Consider the following 19481-nt stretch of genomic DNA (forward strand, 5'->3'; position numbering starts at 1 on the left):
TCCTGGATAAGGACATTCTTAGGGCCAAGGGAGAAAGAGGATAGCCCCTCTGGGGAGGAAAGCCCCTAATAGGCAAGGCAAAAGCCACAGCATTCATAAGGTATAGGACAGGGATGGAGGCAGGACACTGACCCCTGAGCCTAGAACAGTCCCACTCTGGACAAGGAAGAGGGAAGTAGGTGCACAGGAAGATCCAGACCCATGTAAAAAACATCCCACCTTCTTTAATACTTAACCACCCAAGGAGCCTGGTGTCCAACACCAGTAGGGAAAGAGGGCACACTGTCACCTTATTCTAGGGAACAGTCATTTCCATACAGGTGATCCCACGCCACCCTGAAGCCTGACTCAACGCACAAATCTATCCAGGGCAGATGGCCGGCTCCCCTTGGGCTTGGCCTTCTCTTGCTTCTGCTGCTTCTGCTGCTGTTCAATGTTCTGCTTGACTTTGTCCTGGGAACAAGAGATGGGTTGGAGCGCGACAGGGGATATAGCTCAGTTGGTAGACTGAGGCCATGGATTCAATCCCCAGCACCACCAAAAAGGAAAAAAAGAGAAGGGGGGTAGAGGACACAGGGACAGGTGAGCAGTGGTGGACTGACAAAGCCCAAGGTACATGCACGAGGTGGGTACAGCCAGAGAGAAATCTGGACCCCTCCAACGCTATTACCCTGTGCTCCTTGTCCATGACCTTCCTCTTCCTCTTCACCAGGCTCGCTGTGGAGCTGCGGCCCTTCTGTTTTGGCTTTGGCTGGAAGGCAGCCTTGGCCTCAGGGTCATATCCCTGAGGAAGGAAACAGAAGCAAAATCAGCAATAGCCTCAGACTCAGGGAACTGGCAGCATCCACCATTTCTGGGGATAGGCCTGTGCTGGGGAGAGGAAGTGGGGATGAGGAAGGGCCTGGGCACTCAGGGGCCACTCCATACCAGCCTCTCTATCCGTTCCTTCTTTTCTTGCTCCAAAGTGATGATATCAACCGCTGCCAGGGCTCGGGGGTCCAGACAAATGAGCTCTGCAGGTACCTGGGGGTGTCACAGATGGACAGGAATGGGTAAGGGGTCATAGGCTCCTGACACTTAAAGGGACAAAAGCCAGAGAGACTACTCTTCCCAAGACCTCTGGTCCAAAAGCACCAGGGAGGTCCTTACCCCAGCCTCAAGCCACATGGGGGACACCTGCCCCAGCAAGGAGCAGCTTACCTTGTCTAGCAGGGCCTTCACCTCCCACTCCTGGCGCTGCTTCCGGCTCCTGTATGGGTTGCTCTCCAGGCCATCAAAGTTGGGCTCGGCAGCCCCTGGAGGGAGGAGCATGGAGCCATTTATCTCCAACCCAACTTAGTCCCTTGCCTCTCCCCTGGCTGTCTCAGGGCCACCCAAACTTTCATCCAGAATTCATTCACTAAATGCCCCATGCCCTGGCACACTTACCAGGCACTAGCATGCTGGTAATGCCTCCACTGTGCCCCACCCCCAGCACATCTTCAAAGGGGCAGAACTGAAGACCATGCACATGGCCAGAGAGCCGGTGGGTGAGGTATGACTTTTCCAGGGAGGGTGGGCTGGCTTTGCCCTGCCCTGCCCATATGTTAACGACGTCACCCATTCCTGCAGACAGCAGTCCCCGCTGGGAAAAGGCCAGGTGTCCTGCTCCCTGTGGCAGGGTTCGAGCACTCAGAGGCTGGAATGTCCCTCTCAAATCAAAGATCTTTAGCTGATGATCCAGGCCAGAAGTAGCCATGTACCTGAGGGAGATGGAGAATGAATTTATCTGTTGGTATGGGTTTACTAAGGCCTGTGGTCAAGTCCAAGTGTCAGATCTGGAAAAGACGGTAGTAACCACTAATATCACATTAAACACTCCATTATGCTTCACACAACTCTGTACTATTTTCCTTTTATAGCTGAAAAAAGCTCAGAGAAAGGCAATCTGGGTTAGTGAATGGTCGGAGCTGGAGGTCAAGTAAGGCCCATTTCTTTTGTGTCTGCTCTCCTTGTACTAACACCAAACTGCCCTTTCAGGACACATGGATCTAATGACAACAAATGCCAGTATGCACTTAAATGTGGTGTCCCACTGCATAGAGGGCAGTAGAGCAGCTCAGCAAGGGGAAAGAGCATCTGCAGTGGTCAGGGAAGGCTTCCTGGGAAAGGAAGAATTAGCTAGGCTGTGCTAAATAATTCTCAAGAAAGCACAAGAAACAGAACAAATCCAGATACACCAGCACCAGAGTATGCACACAATGAGATGGAAGCAGAGGTTTGTCTTCAGGATTTATGGAAATACAAGGGAGGAAGGGAAAGAGGGAGAAAAGAAAGGGTAGAAAGGAATAAGGTGAGGGAAACCAGGAAGGGATGAACTGTAGGGTTTCCTTAAAGTCAGATTGAAGACCGTAAATCATTATCCCAACATTTATCTAGCAGTGCCAGATCACAAGGTGAAGACCACATGGATTTGAGAAAACCCACTCAGAAAGTAGTGAAGAGCTATGCTAAAGGGCCCTGCCCACCACCTTGCTTTCCCAGCAAGGCTGGTGATCAAGTCCTCCCAAGGAATCATGCACTCCATAAGTTGTTTACTTTCAAAGGTTGGAATTTTCATGTTCATTCTGTTTCTCAAACAGGGAGGCTGAAGGGAGTTCAGCCAGACCAGGGACATATGTTTGCCAATGGACCAAAGAAATTCTTTTTGGCCTTGGCTGTGAACCTAGGAAAAGGGGACTGAAGGTTTCCTATGAGCAGACTTGCCTTGTGATGGAGCCCAATAGAAGCCCAGCTAGACACTTCTGACAACAGGAGCAAAAGACCATTAGTGCAAACCAGGAATGACCAAGGGCTCCTGGGACACAGGGCACGCCCTGAGTGAACCAACAATTCAACTCAGGAGCATATATGCAGGCTCACCACCACCACATACCCATTTATGGGACTCCTGGGTAAACACCAGCCCAACAGCCAGATGGGAGTTTAGGCTACTACTATACTACTACACTTACAAAAAGCAGTTCAGCCTTCAGAAGCCAAGCCAAGCCAAGCCAATCCTAATACAAGCTTCCAGAAAGCCTCTTGTAGAAAAGGTCAGCTTCACCTTTGGAGCTATGAGGCTTATCTGAAGAGCTCCTGAGGGGAATCAAAGATAAGCAGTGATGTCCCTAAGATCAAGGAGGACCAGAGTTGTTCAGCACCAAGGTGCTAACTAAAATCCAGGCCTCAGTGAACTAAGTGATCAAGCTCTTGGCAAAGGAGTGGGTGGCCTAGACAGCTCAGGGACAGCAAGTCACAGGTTAGGCCCAGTGGCCCACAAACGGCAGAAAACCTCAGAAAGGCCCCCTCACTCTCCAGAGCTAGTTTGGCATAGACAGGGAATAAAATGGGCAAAACCAAATCACCCTAGTCCACAACAGAAAATTATGGCAGCCAAAGGTGTCGGAAAATCCTGAAGGCTTTCTTAAGTTGGTGACCACTGGGCTTTACCTTTTCCCATGCATTTGCTTACTGATTTCTTTTAAAACAACTTAAAAGTAAAGCTATATACTCTGTATTTAATGCAGAAGACTCCTGAGCAGCAATGTAAAAGGATAACAGCCTGTAGGAAACATCATTCTGACCACAATACCTGACAGGAAGACTACAAACTGGCTATACTGCTCATGCCCACAGGAGACCACAGTATAGAGAGAGAAAAACACCCGAGGAGAGCCCTGAGAAAAATCCATTAGGACTTCGGAGGTGGTCATGAGTACCACCAAAGTGATGCCACCAAAGCAAATATCAGAGCCCGGGCACCCAGAAAGCACTCAGTAAATAGTGCTTTTGATTTCTTATAATATAGATTGCTGAAGAACTTGGGGGCTGTGTACCTAGCTGCAGGAGTCAAAGAAGTCAAATTTTGGGTGACAACACAAAAATCCTGGGCAAATGGGAGAAGGAACTTTGGGAGTCAGGTGACAATTAAGTGACATATTCAGTGATGGACACATTAAATCCGGTAAGAGAAGGCAATTGAATAGAAACAAAATGCATCACCTGGTCAATCATTAATAAACTACAGCCACCTGTTGTTTTTGTTGTTGTTGTTTACATAAAATGCAAATGGACCACCACCTAGGGCAGGTGCAATGACTCATCCCTGTAACCTCAGAAGCCCAGCAGAGTCCAGCCCACAACATGTCCTGTGAATGCCTAACCAAGTGAAAGGAATTAAAAGGAAAATACAGATCAGATAGAACAGTGATCGTTTTCATTGGGGTAGAGGGGAGCAGGAATTAAACTCAGGGGCATTCGACCACTGAGCCACATCCCCAGCCTTATTTTGTATTTTATTTAGAGACAGGGTCTCACTGAGTTGCTTAGCACCTCACTTTTTTGCTAAGGCTGGCTTTGAACTCGCAATATTCCTGCCTCCACCTCCTGAGCTACTATGAATTACAAGCATATGCTACCACATCTAGCAACAGTGACCACCTTTGATGATGTTAAGCCCGGCACTCCTTATTTGCTAGGCACTGTGCTAAACTTTATGTGTCTAAAGTCTACACCAGCTTTATGAAGTCTTTAAACTAGGGCTCAGCACACTGTCACCCATGGGGCAGATCTGGCTCACCATCTATTTCTATACAAGTCATATGCTAGGAACAGGATTTACATTTTCAGTGGATGAAGAAATCAAAAGAATATTTTGAGACATGAAAATTTTATGAAATTCAAATCTCTGTATCCACAAATAAAGTTTTATTGCAGCCAAGACCATTTACTTCAGCATAGCTACTTTCATACTATAACACCAGTCAGGGGGTGCTGTACATAACATCTTTTTGTCCATTTTTTTTTTTTTTGGGTGGTGCTAGGGATTGAATCTAAGGCCTTGTGCATGCAGAGGAAGCACTCTACAACTGAGCTATATCCCCAGCCTGCATCTTTTTCATTTTTTAAAAATATGCCGAGAATCGAACCCAGTGCCTCACACATGCTAGCAAGTGCTCTACCACTGAGCCACAATCCCAACCCTGTTCATAGCATCCTACTGATTTGCACTGCTGCTCTGTAAACTACAAGTCTCAGTGACACAGTTATAATTCATGGCCTTTGGGCACCTTGCATACATCTATCTCATCACATACCTGTGTGAAAAGATAAATTAGTAGATGAACATTTGTGGTCAAATTTGATGACTTGGAACCAATCTTGAACCTCAATTAAGCAAATATTATCCTCAAAATAAGCAAATATTATCCTCAATTCTTCCCATATAACAGACTTGTAATACAAGAATACCATATTCAGAGCTGGGGATGTAGCTCAATGGAAGAGTATTTGCTAGCATTCATGAGGCCCTGCACCACAAAAAAAAAAAAAAATACCATATTTAATTATTGTATTTTTAAATTTCACTGCTTAGAAATTTGTGATAACTATTTTCTCCTCATTAATTATTTAAACAATATCTTTTATTTTAGCTCTTAGTGAAGCAAAACCTAAAATATTTACTACCTAGCTTATTAAAGGAAAAGTTTATTGACCCTGGGCCACACTCACATTCCCACTCTTAGGATCAGTAAACTGTGGCACACAGAAGTACTGTTGTGTGCTCACATTTACATGTCTGGTCAGTAGCAAATCCAGGATGTCTAGCCAGGCAACCTGAGTCTGTGAAACTGAAGGCATAATGCCTTCCATACCCTTCTGCCCAGCTGTGACTTCTGTTATAGTTTAGAATGTGAGGTGTCCTCCAATAAGCTCAATTCCTGCATTGAATGTTCAGAGGTGAAATTAATGCAGAAGAAAGGGTTAAAATGAATAGGCAGGAAACTTGGGCTCCTTCAAGGAGGGAGAGAAAATACAGACACAAGTCAGGCCTCATCAAGGTCAGGCTGATTCCTGTTTAGGCAGAAAAAACTGATAGTGGGACATCTGCTGTCTGGTATCTGCACCCCATCAAAAAAGAGACATCGTAACTTGACTGGACCAAAGGGCATGTGAAGAGTTCATGGACACAGTGCCTTACCCAGGAGTGGGTAGGGGACTAGCTCTTTGAACCCTGTAGAGCTATGTAAACCCCTAGACAATAACCACTCTTTGGTATCTCTCTCAGGACCCCATCCCTTTGGGAACTCTGCTTTCTGTTATTCTAATAAATGCTATTACTTTGCTCTCATCCTTGTGGGTGGATTTCATTCTTTGAATTCACCAAAGAACTCAATTCTATGCTCTGTGCTACAAAATAATTAGATTGTGAGAGATGTGACCTGATCAGTCATCCTAATTTGAATGGACTAACTGGTTGTTAACTATAGGTAGTAGGTTGTGGCTAGAGGGAGTAAGTCACTGCGTGCCTTTGGGGTTCTATTTTTTCCCTGGCTCTCGCTTCTCTCTGTTTCCCATCTGCCAGGAGGTGAACAGTTTTCTTCCACAACATCCTTCTGCCATGATGTCCTACATCACATCACCTCAGGTCCAGAGTGATGGAATTGGCCAACCATGGACTGAGACCTCTTAAACCATAAGCCAAAATAAAACTTTCCCTTCTCTAAGTTGTTCTTTTCAGATATTTTGGTCATAGAAATGAAAAACTGACTGACACAATCCCTAACACCTCATCCCTAAATAAGTGACTTACGTGCCTGTAGAATCCACAGCTACAGCCCGGACCCCACCACGATGACACAGAATCTTTGCCAGTGGCTCCTTTACAGCTGGACTCCATAAAGACACAGTACCTAGAAGTAAGAAAAGACCTAGAATTATTAATACAAACCTAACCCTGAAGTTATTAAACCTGGGGAAAATGGGGACTCAAAGACAAGAGAGAAAAATAAAAAGGATAACTTTAAAGAACTCATTAAAGTATTTTTTTAAAAAGCGGTCAGGATGGTCAGAAAATCAAAGTTAAGCCAAGAGCTGGGTGCAGTGGCATGCACCTATAGTCCCAGCTATTCAGGAAGCAGAGGCAGGAGAATGACTTGAGCCCAGGAGTTGGAGAACAGCCCAGGCAACACAGTGATACCCTGTCTGAAAAAACAAGTTAAGTCAGAACTGACCATTGCCATGTCCAAGATGGATGACAGCATTGTAAGGGTTCTGAGCCATGACACTGAGTCGTCCAGCCCGAGCATTCAGAGCTGCCACAATCTTCCCTACTGACACGTCCAGGTAGGTCAGAAACCCTGTCTCTGACTGAGAGAGAAAAAGAATGAATGAGTGAGTTTTGACTGCCCATGTCTCCCTTAGAGAATGATCTTCCCAAGGGCTGCCACCCGGTTGGTCCCTATGCTCTGCAGCCACTCACAGCTGTAGCCAGAAGGAAATGGAAGGGCAGGAACTCAAGCCGGGTTACTCGGTCACAGCGGCGAATGCAGTGGAGCTCAATGCCCTGGTTGTCATAGATGTGGAGCCAGCGATTTTGAGCAACAGCAAGCAATGTTTCAGAATGAAGAAACCTGAGGGGACAGAGGAGTAGTCAATGAGGAATGGGATCAGGGGCTATCATTCAATCAGAAATGGGTTGTCTCACCCCCACTGACCACCAACAGCAAGGACACTAACCGGATATCTTGCACTGCCTCCATGACATTGATCTCACACATGAGTTTCTTTGTCACCCAATCAAGGGTAGCCACATGACCCCGACGTCCTCCAAAAGCCATGTGTCTGTTAGAGATGAAGGAAAGGTAAGGCATTAATGTAGGAAAACACCCTGACTCAGATAATTTAAGATGTGCCTCACACAAGCTCCTCCTTTTCAAGTGAGAAGAAATATGTTATGACAAATGTGCACACTCCTCATGAATAACCCATTCATACATATATAGCTGAAGACAGCACAGGTGGTATAGCTAAGTAAACACATCCACATCTTAATTCAAGAGTCACTGGAGGCCAGGCACAGTGGCACACAACTGTAATCCCAGCGGCTCAGGAAGCTGCGGCAAGAGGATCCCAAATTCAAAGCCAGCCCTAGAAACGGCGAGGCGCTAAGAAACTCAGTGAGACCCTGTCTCTAAATAAAATACAAAATAGGGCTGGGGATGCGGCTCAGTGGTTGAGTGTCCCTGAGCTCAATCCTTGGTACTCAAAAAAAAAAGAGTCACTAGAGCCTAAGAGTATAGAGTATGGTTCAGTGGCACAGCATGGGCTAGACATGTATGAGGCCCTGGGTTCAATCCCCAGAAACAAACACACACGCACAAACACCAGTGACTGGAATTCAGTCTCACCTCCCAGTTCGAGAGTAGTTAAGTCTATAGGGTCCAAACTGTCGCAGATTCAAGTCAAAGTGCTGAAAAAGGAAAAGAGTAGAAAAAATATAACCAGAGTCTGGGGTTGTAGCTCAGTGATCAAGTGCTTGTTCAGCATATGCAAGGCCCCGGGTTTAATCCCAAGCACCATACACACACAAGAAAATCAAGAAAAAAAAAAATCAGCTCCCCTGGGTAATTTCCTCTGCCAAGTCACCATTCCTCTCTTTTCCTGCACCATCAATCAACCCACTGGCCCCTTTCCCTCCACAAGCTCACCTTGGCTGCACTTGCAATATCCACAGCCTCCACAATATCAGCCTGGCGTATCTTTGCTGTGTCTTCCCCATCCTCCCCTTCCAGAAACCTGAAAGTAATGATTACAACTGCAGCAAAGCTTCCTAATATTAGATGGGTATAACAACATAAAAATGAGGAATGAAGCCCATTGTGGTGATGCATGCCTATACTCCCAGCAAGTGGACAGGCTGAAGCAGAAGAATCTAAAGTTCACAGCCAACTTCAGCAACTTAGCAAGGCCCTAAGCAACTTAGGGAGATCCTGTCTCAAAAAATAAAATAAAATAAAAAGGACTGGGGACATAGCTCAGTTGTAGAGCTTCAAAGGATTCAATCCCCAGTACAAAACACACACACACACACACACACACAGTCAAAGGAGAGTTCTGTAAAGCAGTTGCTGGGGAAGCTCAGGTTGGGGTCCACTCACCCAGGTTCCTCAGCAAGCAGCAGCTGAGAACGAGCAGCTTTGACACTTGTCTCTTCTTCCTCTGCTTCAGCCACCTCAAGTTTGCTTCGAGTTTTGGACTTCAAACGTGTTAACTATAACGTTGATGGGAAGGAACAGGTAAAGAACCAAAGAATATACAGGTTCACGGGAGACCCAGTCCAGCCAGCCTCCACCCAACTCACAGAGACACTCCCAGTCTCAATCCTTCCCCACTGTCTACTGTCCTCACCTTTTTGGATTTGTCAATACGACAGAACTTCCGGGCTACTTCCACCGGGACGGGGGCGGGGCCTGGAAATGGGTCCTGGGCCTGGGATGGGAATGAGGCAATAAGCGTACAGGCTCTGTTTGACCCCATACCTCTCACTCTCAAAGCATAAATGACCTGTCCTGCCACCTTATCAGGTCCTAGGCTCACCCCGGACAAGCTCCGCTGGGGCTCCGGCTTCTTTCGCTTTGGGGGCTTCTTTGGAACCTGAGGCTTCTTGGAGATCCGAGACTTCTTGGAGATGGGAGTGTTCTTTGGCTTCTGGAGGCGGTGCTCCCCATTTCTCTTCTTTTTACCAGGGGGCCCCGGAGAGGCCCCCGCAGCGGTGTGAGCAGTCTCTTCCTCCCAGTATCGCCGCGTTTTCTACGGGCAGATCAGAAGGCCTGATATTCCTCAGCCCAAGCCCTGACTCCCGACCCCGCAGCAAATAACTTATTTTCCCACTCAGGGAGGTCTCTACCTTCCTCTTGGCCTGAAGTTTGTCCTTCTTGAGTGGGACGTCCCTGCCCGGCCTGGGGGCTGTCTCCATCTCGCCCACCCGAACAACAATCCACGTGCAAAACTCTCGGCAGTCCCACAGTCAGCTTGAGACTTCCGGAAGTCCTTTTCTCTTCATCCAATCAGCGCCGGTCACATCTGAAGCCTCTTGGCGCCATCTTGAGTGAGGGCACGCTCTCCTTTGAGGGGCGGAGCAGGTTCTTCCTAAGGGCAGCATACCCGAGTAATGAAACAAATGCAAGTGGAAGGCCAAGGACAAAGTAACAATGCATTTCCTTTTCTGTGTTCGGTTCCTCAACTTTTCTAAAACTCCCGAGAACAGTCATTTTAGCAGAAGACCGCTCATTAAACAAGACAGAACTAGATACTACATTTCCCGGCATGTATTAAATGGTAGCTTCCGGCGCCATACTTTTCCCAGAATTCCTTGTTTATTTCCGGGTTTATTAATACAGAAGGGAGAACGTGAGTAGGTCAGGGTTTCGATCGAGGGGTTGGGGTCTCGTTTCACCCTCCATCTCCAGGGACGAGGATACCGTCGATAACCCGGAAAAGGAGAGGCTGCCTTTCAAGAGCTGTCATTTTCGCAGGCCGGGCCAGAAAAGGGAGGTCGGGCTTCTTACAGGGCTTGAGACCCAGCCCCCCCAACCAGCTCCCAGCAGGCTTTCGTCCCCGCCATGGCTGAGTTGATCCAAAAGAAGCTGCAGGGAGAAGTGGAGAAATATCAACAGCTACAAAAGGGTAAGGGAGCAGGTTCAGTGTGGCCTCGCCCCAATGCACACACAACCCAGCCATACCAAAAAAGATTTACCGCTCCATTCGGGCTACGGCGTGCAGGCGCTTCCCCGCCTTAATTTTCTGCCCTACCTTGACCCCATCCTTGTCTACTTATTACATCCATTTTCTTCTGAAAGGGTTGTGGTAGTCAGTAGCATGTTTGATGTCTCTAATCGTGTCTTTCCTCCCTCCCACCCCCCAGATTTGAGTAAATCCATGTCAGGGAGGCAGAAGCTTGAGGCACAACTAACAGAAAATAATATCGTAAAAGAGGTGAGGGACTGGGATTTACGGGCTAAGAAGAGACTTGTATTGGCAGTGGTTCTGATGATATATTTTCCACCCCTTCATTAGGAACTGGCCCTGCTGGATGGGTCCAACGTGGTCTTTAAACTTCTGGGTCCTGTGCTGGTCAAACAGGAGCTGGGGGAAGCTCGGGCCACAGTGGGGAAGAGACTGGACTATATAACAGCTGAAATGTAAGTCTTTGTTCTACCACCCTGTGCCACAACTGACATTGTTGGAGTATAAATGTTGAGGGACATGTGTAGAGTGACTCTCCATCGTATTCCTCAGTTACACAGTTCTCCCAGCTCCTTCCTCTTTGGCCCCCTTCTCCTCTGTCCCTTAGATCTCAACTTTTCCAACAATTTCTTTCTTCCTTCAGTACCCTCTCAAAATGGTAAGTCCCACTAATTTTTCCTTTTCTGCTTGTTTCCCTTGCATTTCATCAGTAAGCGATACGAATCCCAGCTCCGAGACCTTGAGCGACAGTCTGAGCAACAGAGGGAGACCCTTGCTCAGCTACAACAGGAGTTTCAACGGGCTCAGGCAGCAAAGGCAGGGGCTCCTGGAAAGGCCTGACCCCATGGCTGGGGGGAAGGGGACGGGAGGGAATGAGGCAGCTCTAGGGTCTATAGTATTGTAGCTAATAAAATGTAAAAATACTTGACTCTGTTTTTGACCACCCCTTTCTGTCATAATTGTCTCCAACCATTCCCCAGCCCTTTCACCTTATACATACACCTTCTGCCTTACTCCCTTAGGTCCAGATTCTTGATACTGGAATCTCTGACAGAGTGAACTTTCTTTTCTTGAAACTACTCTGAAATGTTTCAAACCTGCTTGCGTGTGTATACAACCATTTACTTTCCTTTATTTTGGCTAGCTTGACCTTTTAAGAAGCCTGAGAAGGATATACATAATATAGCATATTTTTGGGAGTATCAGTTTAATTGAAGAAGCTCACATTTTTCTGACCTGAGACCCCAGGACAAAAATGTGTTTAGCCTCCTTGCTATTAATACTTGTCAGCCTCCAAATGGCCCTGGTATCTCTTTTAGTTCTCTTTAGCCTCTTAAAGTTTGTCTGAATGTAGCTTAAATTTATTTAAATCTCCTGCAAGTTTGTGTTATCTACAAACTATTGTTCTTTAATTTCTTTGTCCTAAAATTGTTTCTTACAGATTTGCCCCCAGTAGTTCTCCATACTGATCACTTTGTTTTGTTTTTGTGGTACTGGGGATTGAACCCAGGGCCTTGCACATGCCAGGCAAGCATTCTACCACTGACATATGACCTCAGCCCCTTTATACAGATCACTTTAATTTGGCATCTACCTCTTGACAAGGCCTGACCAGTGAAGAGAAGAATTTTAAGAGTAAATAAAGGAATAAGGGGTGGAGAAGTTCCTGAAGGGAAATAAACCATTCTAAGGAAACCATTTCCACCAATACCTTACTTGCAGCTTTTCATGGGAGAAAACATTGTGTACTTTCTTGTTCCATCTTCACAAATTTCCCACCCCCACTACCAGTAGCCAGTTCATATGCACCGCAAGGACGGGGGAGTAAAATTCAGGTAGTGTTTTGGTTTATTATCTTAGTGTTGTCACAGTGACAGGAAGCCCCAGAGTGGGAAAAGGAATTCCCACTAGAACCTACTTCTTGCCTTCCCCTCTGCCCTGGGGCTCAGAGCCTGTAGGCCTTTCCTTGACCTTTCACATGCGAGGATGTGACAGGAATCAGAAACTGGTGCCCTTTTCTGTGTGCCGAATTCTTGAGAGGTGAGGAGCTTTATACAGGTATCTGACTTGGTTACAAAATTACCAGCTCCCACAGGGCTGAATTTCTCTGCTGCCTGATAAATGAGTGGCACTTCACTGCCCCAGGGTGGCTGGCCACCTTTGAATTTGTCCCAGTGTGATGTAACTGACACCATTCAGGATGGCTACCCACATCTGGTTTGAACACCATGACCTCTGTAAGCCAACAGGGCTTCTTCCTCAGAATAGTGCCCGTGCAATCTTCCTCCCTGTGGCCTTGATCCTGGGAAAAGAGCCCCCTCCTCCCTCACTTGGGGGAGTTCCTGAGGCAGAGGGGCCACTGGCAGAACCCGGTGTGGCAGTGGAGGGCTTTCGCCGCTGTCGTAGGAGGAAATCATGAGATGCTCCATCCATAGCATAGAAGACATTAGCTGAGGGTGGAATGGTCAGCTCTGTAGATCAGAGGTGGGTGTCAACATAAATAGTCATCCCCTCCAACAACCACCCAGTTGTTGAAGCATTCTACTGATGGGCACCAGTCCCCCTATAAGTCTCTTTTCCCTCCTGGCCTCTGACCTCGCTCCCCTGGTAGCAGCTGTACCAGCTCAAACTCTGAAGCCACTGCAGAATCACGATTGTTTTTCTTGAGAACACGACTGATGACACTTGGAGCCTTGTCCTGGCTTGTCACCTGGCAGGACAGGAGACCAAAAGAGCAATAAATCAACTATAATGATCTATTTCCCATCCTACCAACCTACTATCTTTCAACCACCTACCCAACAAAAAAAAAACAGGTTTACCTGTGTCTAACACTTTAAAAATTAATAGGAAACCCAATATGGTGGTTCTCTGTACCCTAAAAACCAGCCCAAATGGTGTCCCATGAGATAGGGCTATTTCCCTGTGGGGTAATTGCTGTTGGTTCTGAAGTCTAAATGACTTTCAGAAGTTCAAGTAATGCATAGTAACCTTCAAAATAAACCAAACTGCTAAAGCTAAAGGACAAAATTAAAACTACATTCAAATCTATTTAGCTGCCCAAATTTAAGACAACATTTTTGGTTCAACAAAGCACCATCCTTTACCCCCCAGCCCCAGGCTTCCTCACCAAGATGCTCTTGTAGACACTGCCATCTTCCCCCAGTTCCATCTGGACTCGGATGATTCGGCAATCAGAGGCCCCTGGACAAGATCCCCCTCCCCCATATCCAGTTCCCCTGGAGGCCCCTTCTCCTGTACTCCCACTCAATGGGGACCCACAGGAGGCTGAGCGGCGGTGGCCTCGAGAGGGCCTAGGAGAGGAGGCTGGGGGCGAGAGGTGGCTGGGGTCAGCTGGACTATGCAGGGAGGGACTGCTTTCCAGGGCAGAATCCAGAGATGAGACAGATGGCCACTTCATATGCTAGAACAAATGACATGGAAGACTAGCATGAAGACAGGGAAGTTAAGGAAAACACATTTACAGAGTCAGGGTCAGTGTGAAAACCAGAGGTCAAGAGCAGAACTCACCTGAGCTAGTCGGGTCAGCAGAGGGGCAGGTGTTCCAGGAACCTCATCTCCCCCTACACTGGGCCGGTCCCAGGATACAAGTGGGGTGGGGCCCCCAACAGAGCCCAGAACCCTAAAGTGGCAAGAGATTGGGAGGATCAGAGAAGAATGACAAGTTCCCAAGGAACCACCCCCCAGCTGCTGACTCCCTCACTCTGTCCACTGCGAGATGACTAGTGTTGGCCGAAGCACCCGTGGGGCAGGATGATCACTGGTACCAGGTGGTTCCACCTCACAGGACACACGGTGACTGGGGAGGGGAACAAAGGGAAGAGGTCAAGATGTGAAACCAAGCCCCTATACCTAGACAGAACTCCCAACCTCATCCAGCCAGTCACCTCTGAGCCTCAGTCAGTGGCCGGAGCCCCCGGAGCCACTGTTGGATATCAGGGTCAGGTCGAAGGTCATAGCCACGACATTCATTCTGGAGCCGTCGCAACTCAGAAAGGACAGCAAACTCCTGGGAAGGAGTCCTCAACTGCAGGAGCCAAAACTCTCAGGGACCCCCAATTTCCCCCCTTATTCTCTTCTCGGGACACAGATAAAGATGTCCAACATCCAGCCCACGCATTCCTCTCACCTTCCTACGCTTGTCAAAATTGATGTAACCATTCTGCAAGGACAATGGGATAAGAGTAAAAGTCTTAACCCTGCCTTCCAAGCAACAGAGAGAATGTTCCCTCTCCTAAACACTACACCGTCACATCCAACCCATAAACACTACACTCCGCTGGCCTCTCTGACTCTTCCATCCTTCCTGTCCCTCTTCCTCATCTTTCTCATGCCCTAAGCATCCATTTAACCCTTTAAGTTAATAACTCAGGTGAAAAACGTGTCTACTTTACAGATGAGAAAATAGGGCTCAGAAAGGACAAGGAACTTGCTCAAGGTATCTGTCGTTGTTTTCTCAGTGCTGGGGATCAAACTCAGAGCCTAGTGCATGCTAGGCAGGTAAGCTACTACTGAGCTACTCCCCAGGCCTCAGTACTTGTTTAATTAACAAATTCTATATACCAACATTTCAAGCATGCTGTAAGTACCTAACAAATATGAATCCATTTAACTCATAAATAATAGATTGATATAGATATTGCCACTAGTTTCCCATTTACAGATAACAAAAACGTGAAGCATCTTGTCACAGAACCAGAGCCCAGAACCCTGGGCTCAGCTGCTTAGGCCTCCCAGCTCCTTTTGGAGGGAGGTCTACCTGACTGTAAGGCCCCCTTGTTACATCATTACAGTGCAAACACAAACCACTGACCTCCAGCTCATCCTTGGAGGCTGCATCCAGCATCACGAGGTCCTTCAGGAAGGTACCAAGGTATGGGACCACACCCTGAAGTTAGATGTCAGGATCAGAGGCCCTGTCTCTGGTCTAAGGATCCTATATCCCTCCATACTTTCCCTCCTCATTGCCTCTGAGAACAAATGTTTATTCGCCTCAATCAGCTATGGTTCCCCTTCCCACCCCTCAGACTTCTCCCTATGAAGGCACTCCATACCTCTCCCCAACCCTCTGCTAATCACTCACCCCACCCCGGGAACCAGACCTCGGGGACTTCTTGGAGTGTGGCTCCAGAGGGGGCTGCAGTTTCACCTCCTGGTGGTGACAAAACAAGGAGATATATGGCAAGTAGGCACAAGAAAGGTTGGGTATGCCAGATAACAGGGCCTCACCTGCAGGAGGAGCTCCCTGCTCTGGGAATAATTGTCCTCCTCAGAGAAAATCTGGCAGAGGCTAGAAAAGACTCGGAGGCTGTCCCTGGGGGAAGGAGAATAAAGGCCCTGAGGACAGGCCTGTCTTAGTCACCCTGTCTTCCCACCCTCAGTCCAGCGCGTTGGCCTCCCCACCTGGCTGCTTCTCCCCAGGCTGCCCGAAGCCTATGGATGGGGCTAGACTGCAGGGCTGACACAACAGCATAAACTGAAGAGAAGTTTCGGAGAAGTCGGCACTCCTGTGGGAGTCCAAGAGGAAAGCCAAGGCTGTGGGACCCCTCTCCACACCATGGTCCCCAACAGGACAATCCTTACTTACGTCTGCCACACGGATCCACTTCTCTAGGAGCCGGGCCCTCTGGGGAGGTCGAAGTGGCCGTATGGTCACCTCCCCAGGTCCCTCTCCTGTTGAGGTGGCCCCCAGGACAGAGCTAACCACAGCCCCTGCCACCTTGTTGAATTGTGTGACAGTTGCTCGGACAGATGGGCAGAGGTGGGAATGTCCTGGCCGGTCTCTGTGACCCCACAGGCCCCCCAAGCACTGAGAGGGGACCAGATTGAGAAACAGTTCCTGCAGGGCAGAGGGCAAAGGTTAAAGTTCACAGTCAAGTGAGTTGAGCCTTCCAATACCAGGGATCTGAGGATCTCAGGTGGCCAGGGAACCAGAAGGGTACAGGGTTTGAAAGGGTAACCACCAAGGGAAAAGGTCAAAACAGTAGATGGAGGAGGCTAGGAACTGGATTAGGAATGGGGTGGAAGCAAGGACAAGGATCTGGAGTCAAGGAGAGGTTAGTAAGGGGTCAAGGGACATAGGGACCAAAGGTCAGGGTCTCACCGCATCTAGCAGGGTCAGCTGCTCGGCCAAGTGGTCAGCGAGGAACACCAGGACATCCGTGGGGTCAGCAGGGGGGTCGCCGGGGAGGGCCAGGGGCTTAGGAAGGTCGGGGGCCTGGGGGTCCACCCGGGACCGGAGGTTGCGGAAGAGGTCAGCGCTGTCCCCCCCAACACCCTCCCCAGCTGCATACCCTGTCCGATGCAAGAAGCCCTCAAGCCGGTCAAGCTGACCCTTGACCTCAGAGCCAAAATCCTCAGGGTGAGAGGCCAGCCAGGTTGACAGTACAGAGATGGCTACCCTGGGAGACGGGGAATCAGCCAGGGGTCAGAGGTCCAGCCACAGCTTGGGCAGAGGAGACTGAGGTTGAGAATAGGATCACTCACCCTGTTGTCCTCTCTAGCTCATCAGTAGGATGAGACTCAAGGGCTTCCAGCCTGAGGGGAGAGAACTTATCTGTGCATCTTTCCAACTCCCTCAACCACCTCCACCCCTGCCCACCCCCTTCATGGCTCTGACTCCTTTGGATGGAAGTTCCAGCTTTAGAAAACACCTCCGTGACCTTTGGCTCCTTATGACCCTGACCTGTCAGCCACAAGCCCAAGCAGGGCAGGCGTGGAGGTGAAGGCCCTGTGGGTGGCCAGGAAGGCTGACATGAATGTCATGTCAGCCCCTGATGTCCGGGGATCCAGCAGGTGTCTGACCAGAGCCTCCAGGGTGCCAGCTCGGAGCCGTCGAGAGGACCGTGGTGGAGGTGTGGGGGCCTGGAGGACACAGACAGTTGGTCACTGGCCTTTCCTTCAACACTGCCCCCTAGATATCTGGGGACAATTCCAGACTTAGAAGTTGATCCAGACTCATTTTGATGAGATTCAAAGTGGGCAAAGGACTTAGCCTAAGTCACACAGCAGAGTGGTAGGCTCTGGACCTCCAATCCGGCACTCTGGTCAGAAAGTCAGCCAGAGGAAAGGGACTGGGACACGAGGGGTCAGAGGTGAGAAGCCAAAGTCATGATCTCACCAAGGGATCAAGAGGCCGATATTGGCGGCTTGTGACAGTAAAGGTGGCACCATCCTCCTCCTCATCCCAGACAGACACAGGGGCCTGGAGGAGCAAGGAAGAGGAAGTCAGACAACTCCATACCATCTCCATTGTCCCTCCCTCTCACCCCAGGCCCTGCTCCTCCCTCTGTACCCCTCACCTGTGATGGCAGGGGACAGTACCAACGAGTGCGAGGGGTGGGGGGGGCTGGTGACCCCAGGTCTCCCCCACGGGGGCCCAGACAGCCCCCCCCCAGCAGCCTCAGGACCCGGTAAAGTCGAGGGGGTTGCAGTGGGGGATTGGATGGAACGCAGAAACCAGGATCCTGGAAACCCCCAATGCCCCTTCCCCCCAGAGCTGAACCCCAGCACAGTAAAAAGCAGGGTACAAAGGGCAGAAGAGGGAAGAGAAACAGGCAGAGAGCCAGACACCTTGAGAAGCAGAAAACTCAGGCACAGGCACAGCAGCGTGCCCCGCCCTCCCCGCCAAAAACCGGACAAGCCAGAAGAATTAGTCTGTCCCCTTAGGCCCCCTTTCCCCAGGTCCCTCGGGTGGGGCTTCCACTATCCCAGCCCTGAGGACCCCCCCTGAAGGTGGCCGCTCCAATCCCAGTACTGGAAGGAGAAGGGGAAGTGGGGATGATGGTGGGGGGGAGAGGCTGGTAGACTCAGAGTCACGTGGTCTCAGCCCCTCCCCTGGCCGGTCCCGAAAAACCAGCCCTGCTAGTCACCCCGCCTTCACCCAGTGTCTGGACCCAGGAGTCCAGGGCTTCTGGGCCTTAAATATAACATCTGGGACTGGAAATGTAGCTCAGTAGTACAGCGCTTGCCTAGCATGCAGAGCCCTGGTTAGATCCCAAGCACCATCAAAGTGGGGTAAAAATCTAACTTCTGGCCCTTCCTGAAGCTCCAAACCGTGCTTCTGGCCACCACCATTAGTCCCTAGAGAAAACAGATAACCACACTCTACCCAGCCTGAGATTGTCCCTCCAGGTCCCAGAACCCTGGCTTCCCGGCCTCTATCTAACATCAAGGGTAGAAGAGGAGGAGAGAGGGAGGGAAGGAGGGAGGGGTCACGAAATCTGAGGGCTCCCTCCCCAATCCCAGAGTCTGAGGAATTGGTTACTGTGGAAACAAACCCCTCCCCTCCAAACAAAAATGAGGAAGACCGGGACCAGGACACAGCTACCCCGAGAGACAAACTCAGGCAGGCAAAGGCAGAGAGGCCCAGAGCCCCGTAGGGACTGCCAGCCAGACGTTCCAGACTGGAACAAGGCAGGTTCCCGCGGGCAGATCCTGAGTCACACTGACAGAGAAGACAGAGACTCCAGGACTCCCCGCTTCAGGAAGACAGACAGATACACAGCAATAGGCGTGAAAATGACTGAGGCAGGGAGGAAGCGCCGTAGGAAGCCAGAGACACCGAGAGAAAGGCGGAGAGTCTCCGAAATATGTTTGCCCCTGCTTCCCACCACCCGCGTCTCACCTCTTCTTCTTCCTCCTCCTCTTCCTCCTGCCCCCCGCCCACGGCCCGGCCACCTGGGTCCCCACCCTCTTCGGGATCTCGGCTCCGGAAGCTGCTCAGCACGACTCCCCCGGGGGGGCTCGTGTCCAAAAGCAGCCGCAGGGGCCGCGGGAGCATGGCCAAGTGAAGGAATCAGCAGGGGTCGGGCCATGGGGGCGCCTGGGGGAGAGACGGGGATGGGGGTGGGGTGGGAGTCAGGCGGGCGTGGGGGAGCGGGGACAAGGAAAGAATGGCGGGTGAGTGTAAG

At 49.6% G+C, this 19481-nt stretch overlaps 3 protein-coding genes across 5 annotated transcripts; 1 reads left to right on the forward strand and 2 right to left on the reverse strand.

The window, feature by feature from the left end:
- Window positions 1–204: 204 nt before the first annotated feature.
- Wdr46 (WD repeat domain 46) lies at window positions 205–9907 on the reverse strand. Its single transcript, XM_015487535.2, has 15 exons — window positions 9710–9907; window positions 9400–9612; window positions 9211–9291; window positions 8961–9073; window positions 8511–8598; window positions 8211–8272; window positions 7540–7644; window positions 7283–7433; window positions 7035–7170; window positions 6614–6713; window positions 1429–1742; window positions 1201–1295; window positions 928–1023; window positions 671–784; window positions 205–453 (listed from the first exon to the last, which is right to left on the reverse strand). The coding sequence occupies exons 1-15, from the start codon at window positions 9776–9778 to the stop codon at window positions 349–351; spliced, it is 1842 nt and encodes a 613-aa protein (XP_015343021.1). The 5' UTR covers window positions 9779–9907; the 3' UTR covers window positions 205–348.
- Window positions 9908–10209: 302 nt separating this feature from the next.
- Pfdn6 (prefoldin subunit 6) lies at window positions 10210–11476 on the forward strand. The gene is made up of 4 exons (XM_015487560.2): window positions 10210–10488; window positions 10727–10797; window positions 10879–11003; window positions 11259–11476. The coding sequence occupies exons 1-4, from the start codon at window positions 10425–10427 to the stop codon at window positions 11386–11388; spliced, it is 390 nt and encodes a 129-aa protein (XP_015343046.1). The 5' UTR covers window positions 10210–10424; the 3' UTR covers window positions 11389–11476.
- A 902-nt stretch (window positions 11477–12378) lies between these two features.
- Rgl2 (ral guanine nucleotide dissociation stimulator like 2) lies at window positions 12379–19428 on the reverse strand. Of its 3 annotated transcripts, none has more exons than XM_015487525.2 (17): window positions 19196–19428; window positions 17690–17773; window positions 17255–17433; window positions 17056–17106; window positions 16673–16970; window positions 16157–16408; window positions 15973–16076; window positions 15799–15883; window positions 15653–15721; window positions 15383–15457; window positions 14699–14731; window positions 14457–14596; window positions 14273–14368; window positions 14080–14191; window positions 13679–13972; window positions 13144–13258; window positions 12379–13019 (listed from the first exon to the last, which is right to left on the reverse strand). In XM_015487525.2, the coding sequence occupies exons 1-17, from the start codon at window positions 19349–19351 to the stop codon at window positions 12808–12810; spliced, it is 2355 nt and encodes a 784-aa protein (XP_015343011.1). In that variant the 5' UTR covers window positions 19352–19428; the 3' UTR covers window positions 12379–12807. The 3 variants fall into 3 exon arrangements, with proteins under 3 accessions (XP_015343011.1, XP_015343012.1, XP_015343013.1); XM_015487526.2 differs by having other exon boundaries at window positions 14457–14578; window positions 19196–19427; XM_015487527.2 differs by lacking the exon at window positions 19196–19428 and adding an exon at window positions 17871–19173.
- Window positions 19429–19481: the final 53 nt, after the last annotated feature.

This window comes from Marmota marmota, unplaced genomic scaffold (genome assembly GCF_001458135.2).
Source record: "Marmota marmota marmota unplaced genomic scaffold, marMar, whole genome shotgun sequence".
In the NCBI taxonomy this organism is placed as follows: Eukaryota; Metazoa; Chordata; class Mammalia; order Rodentia; family Sciuridae; genus Marmota; species Marmota marmota.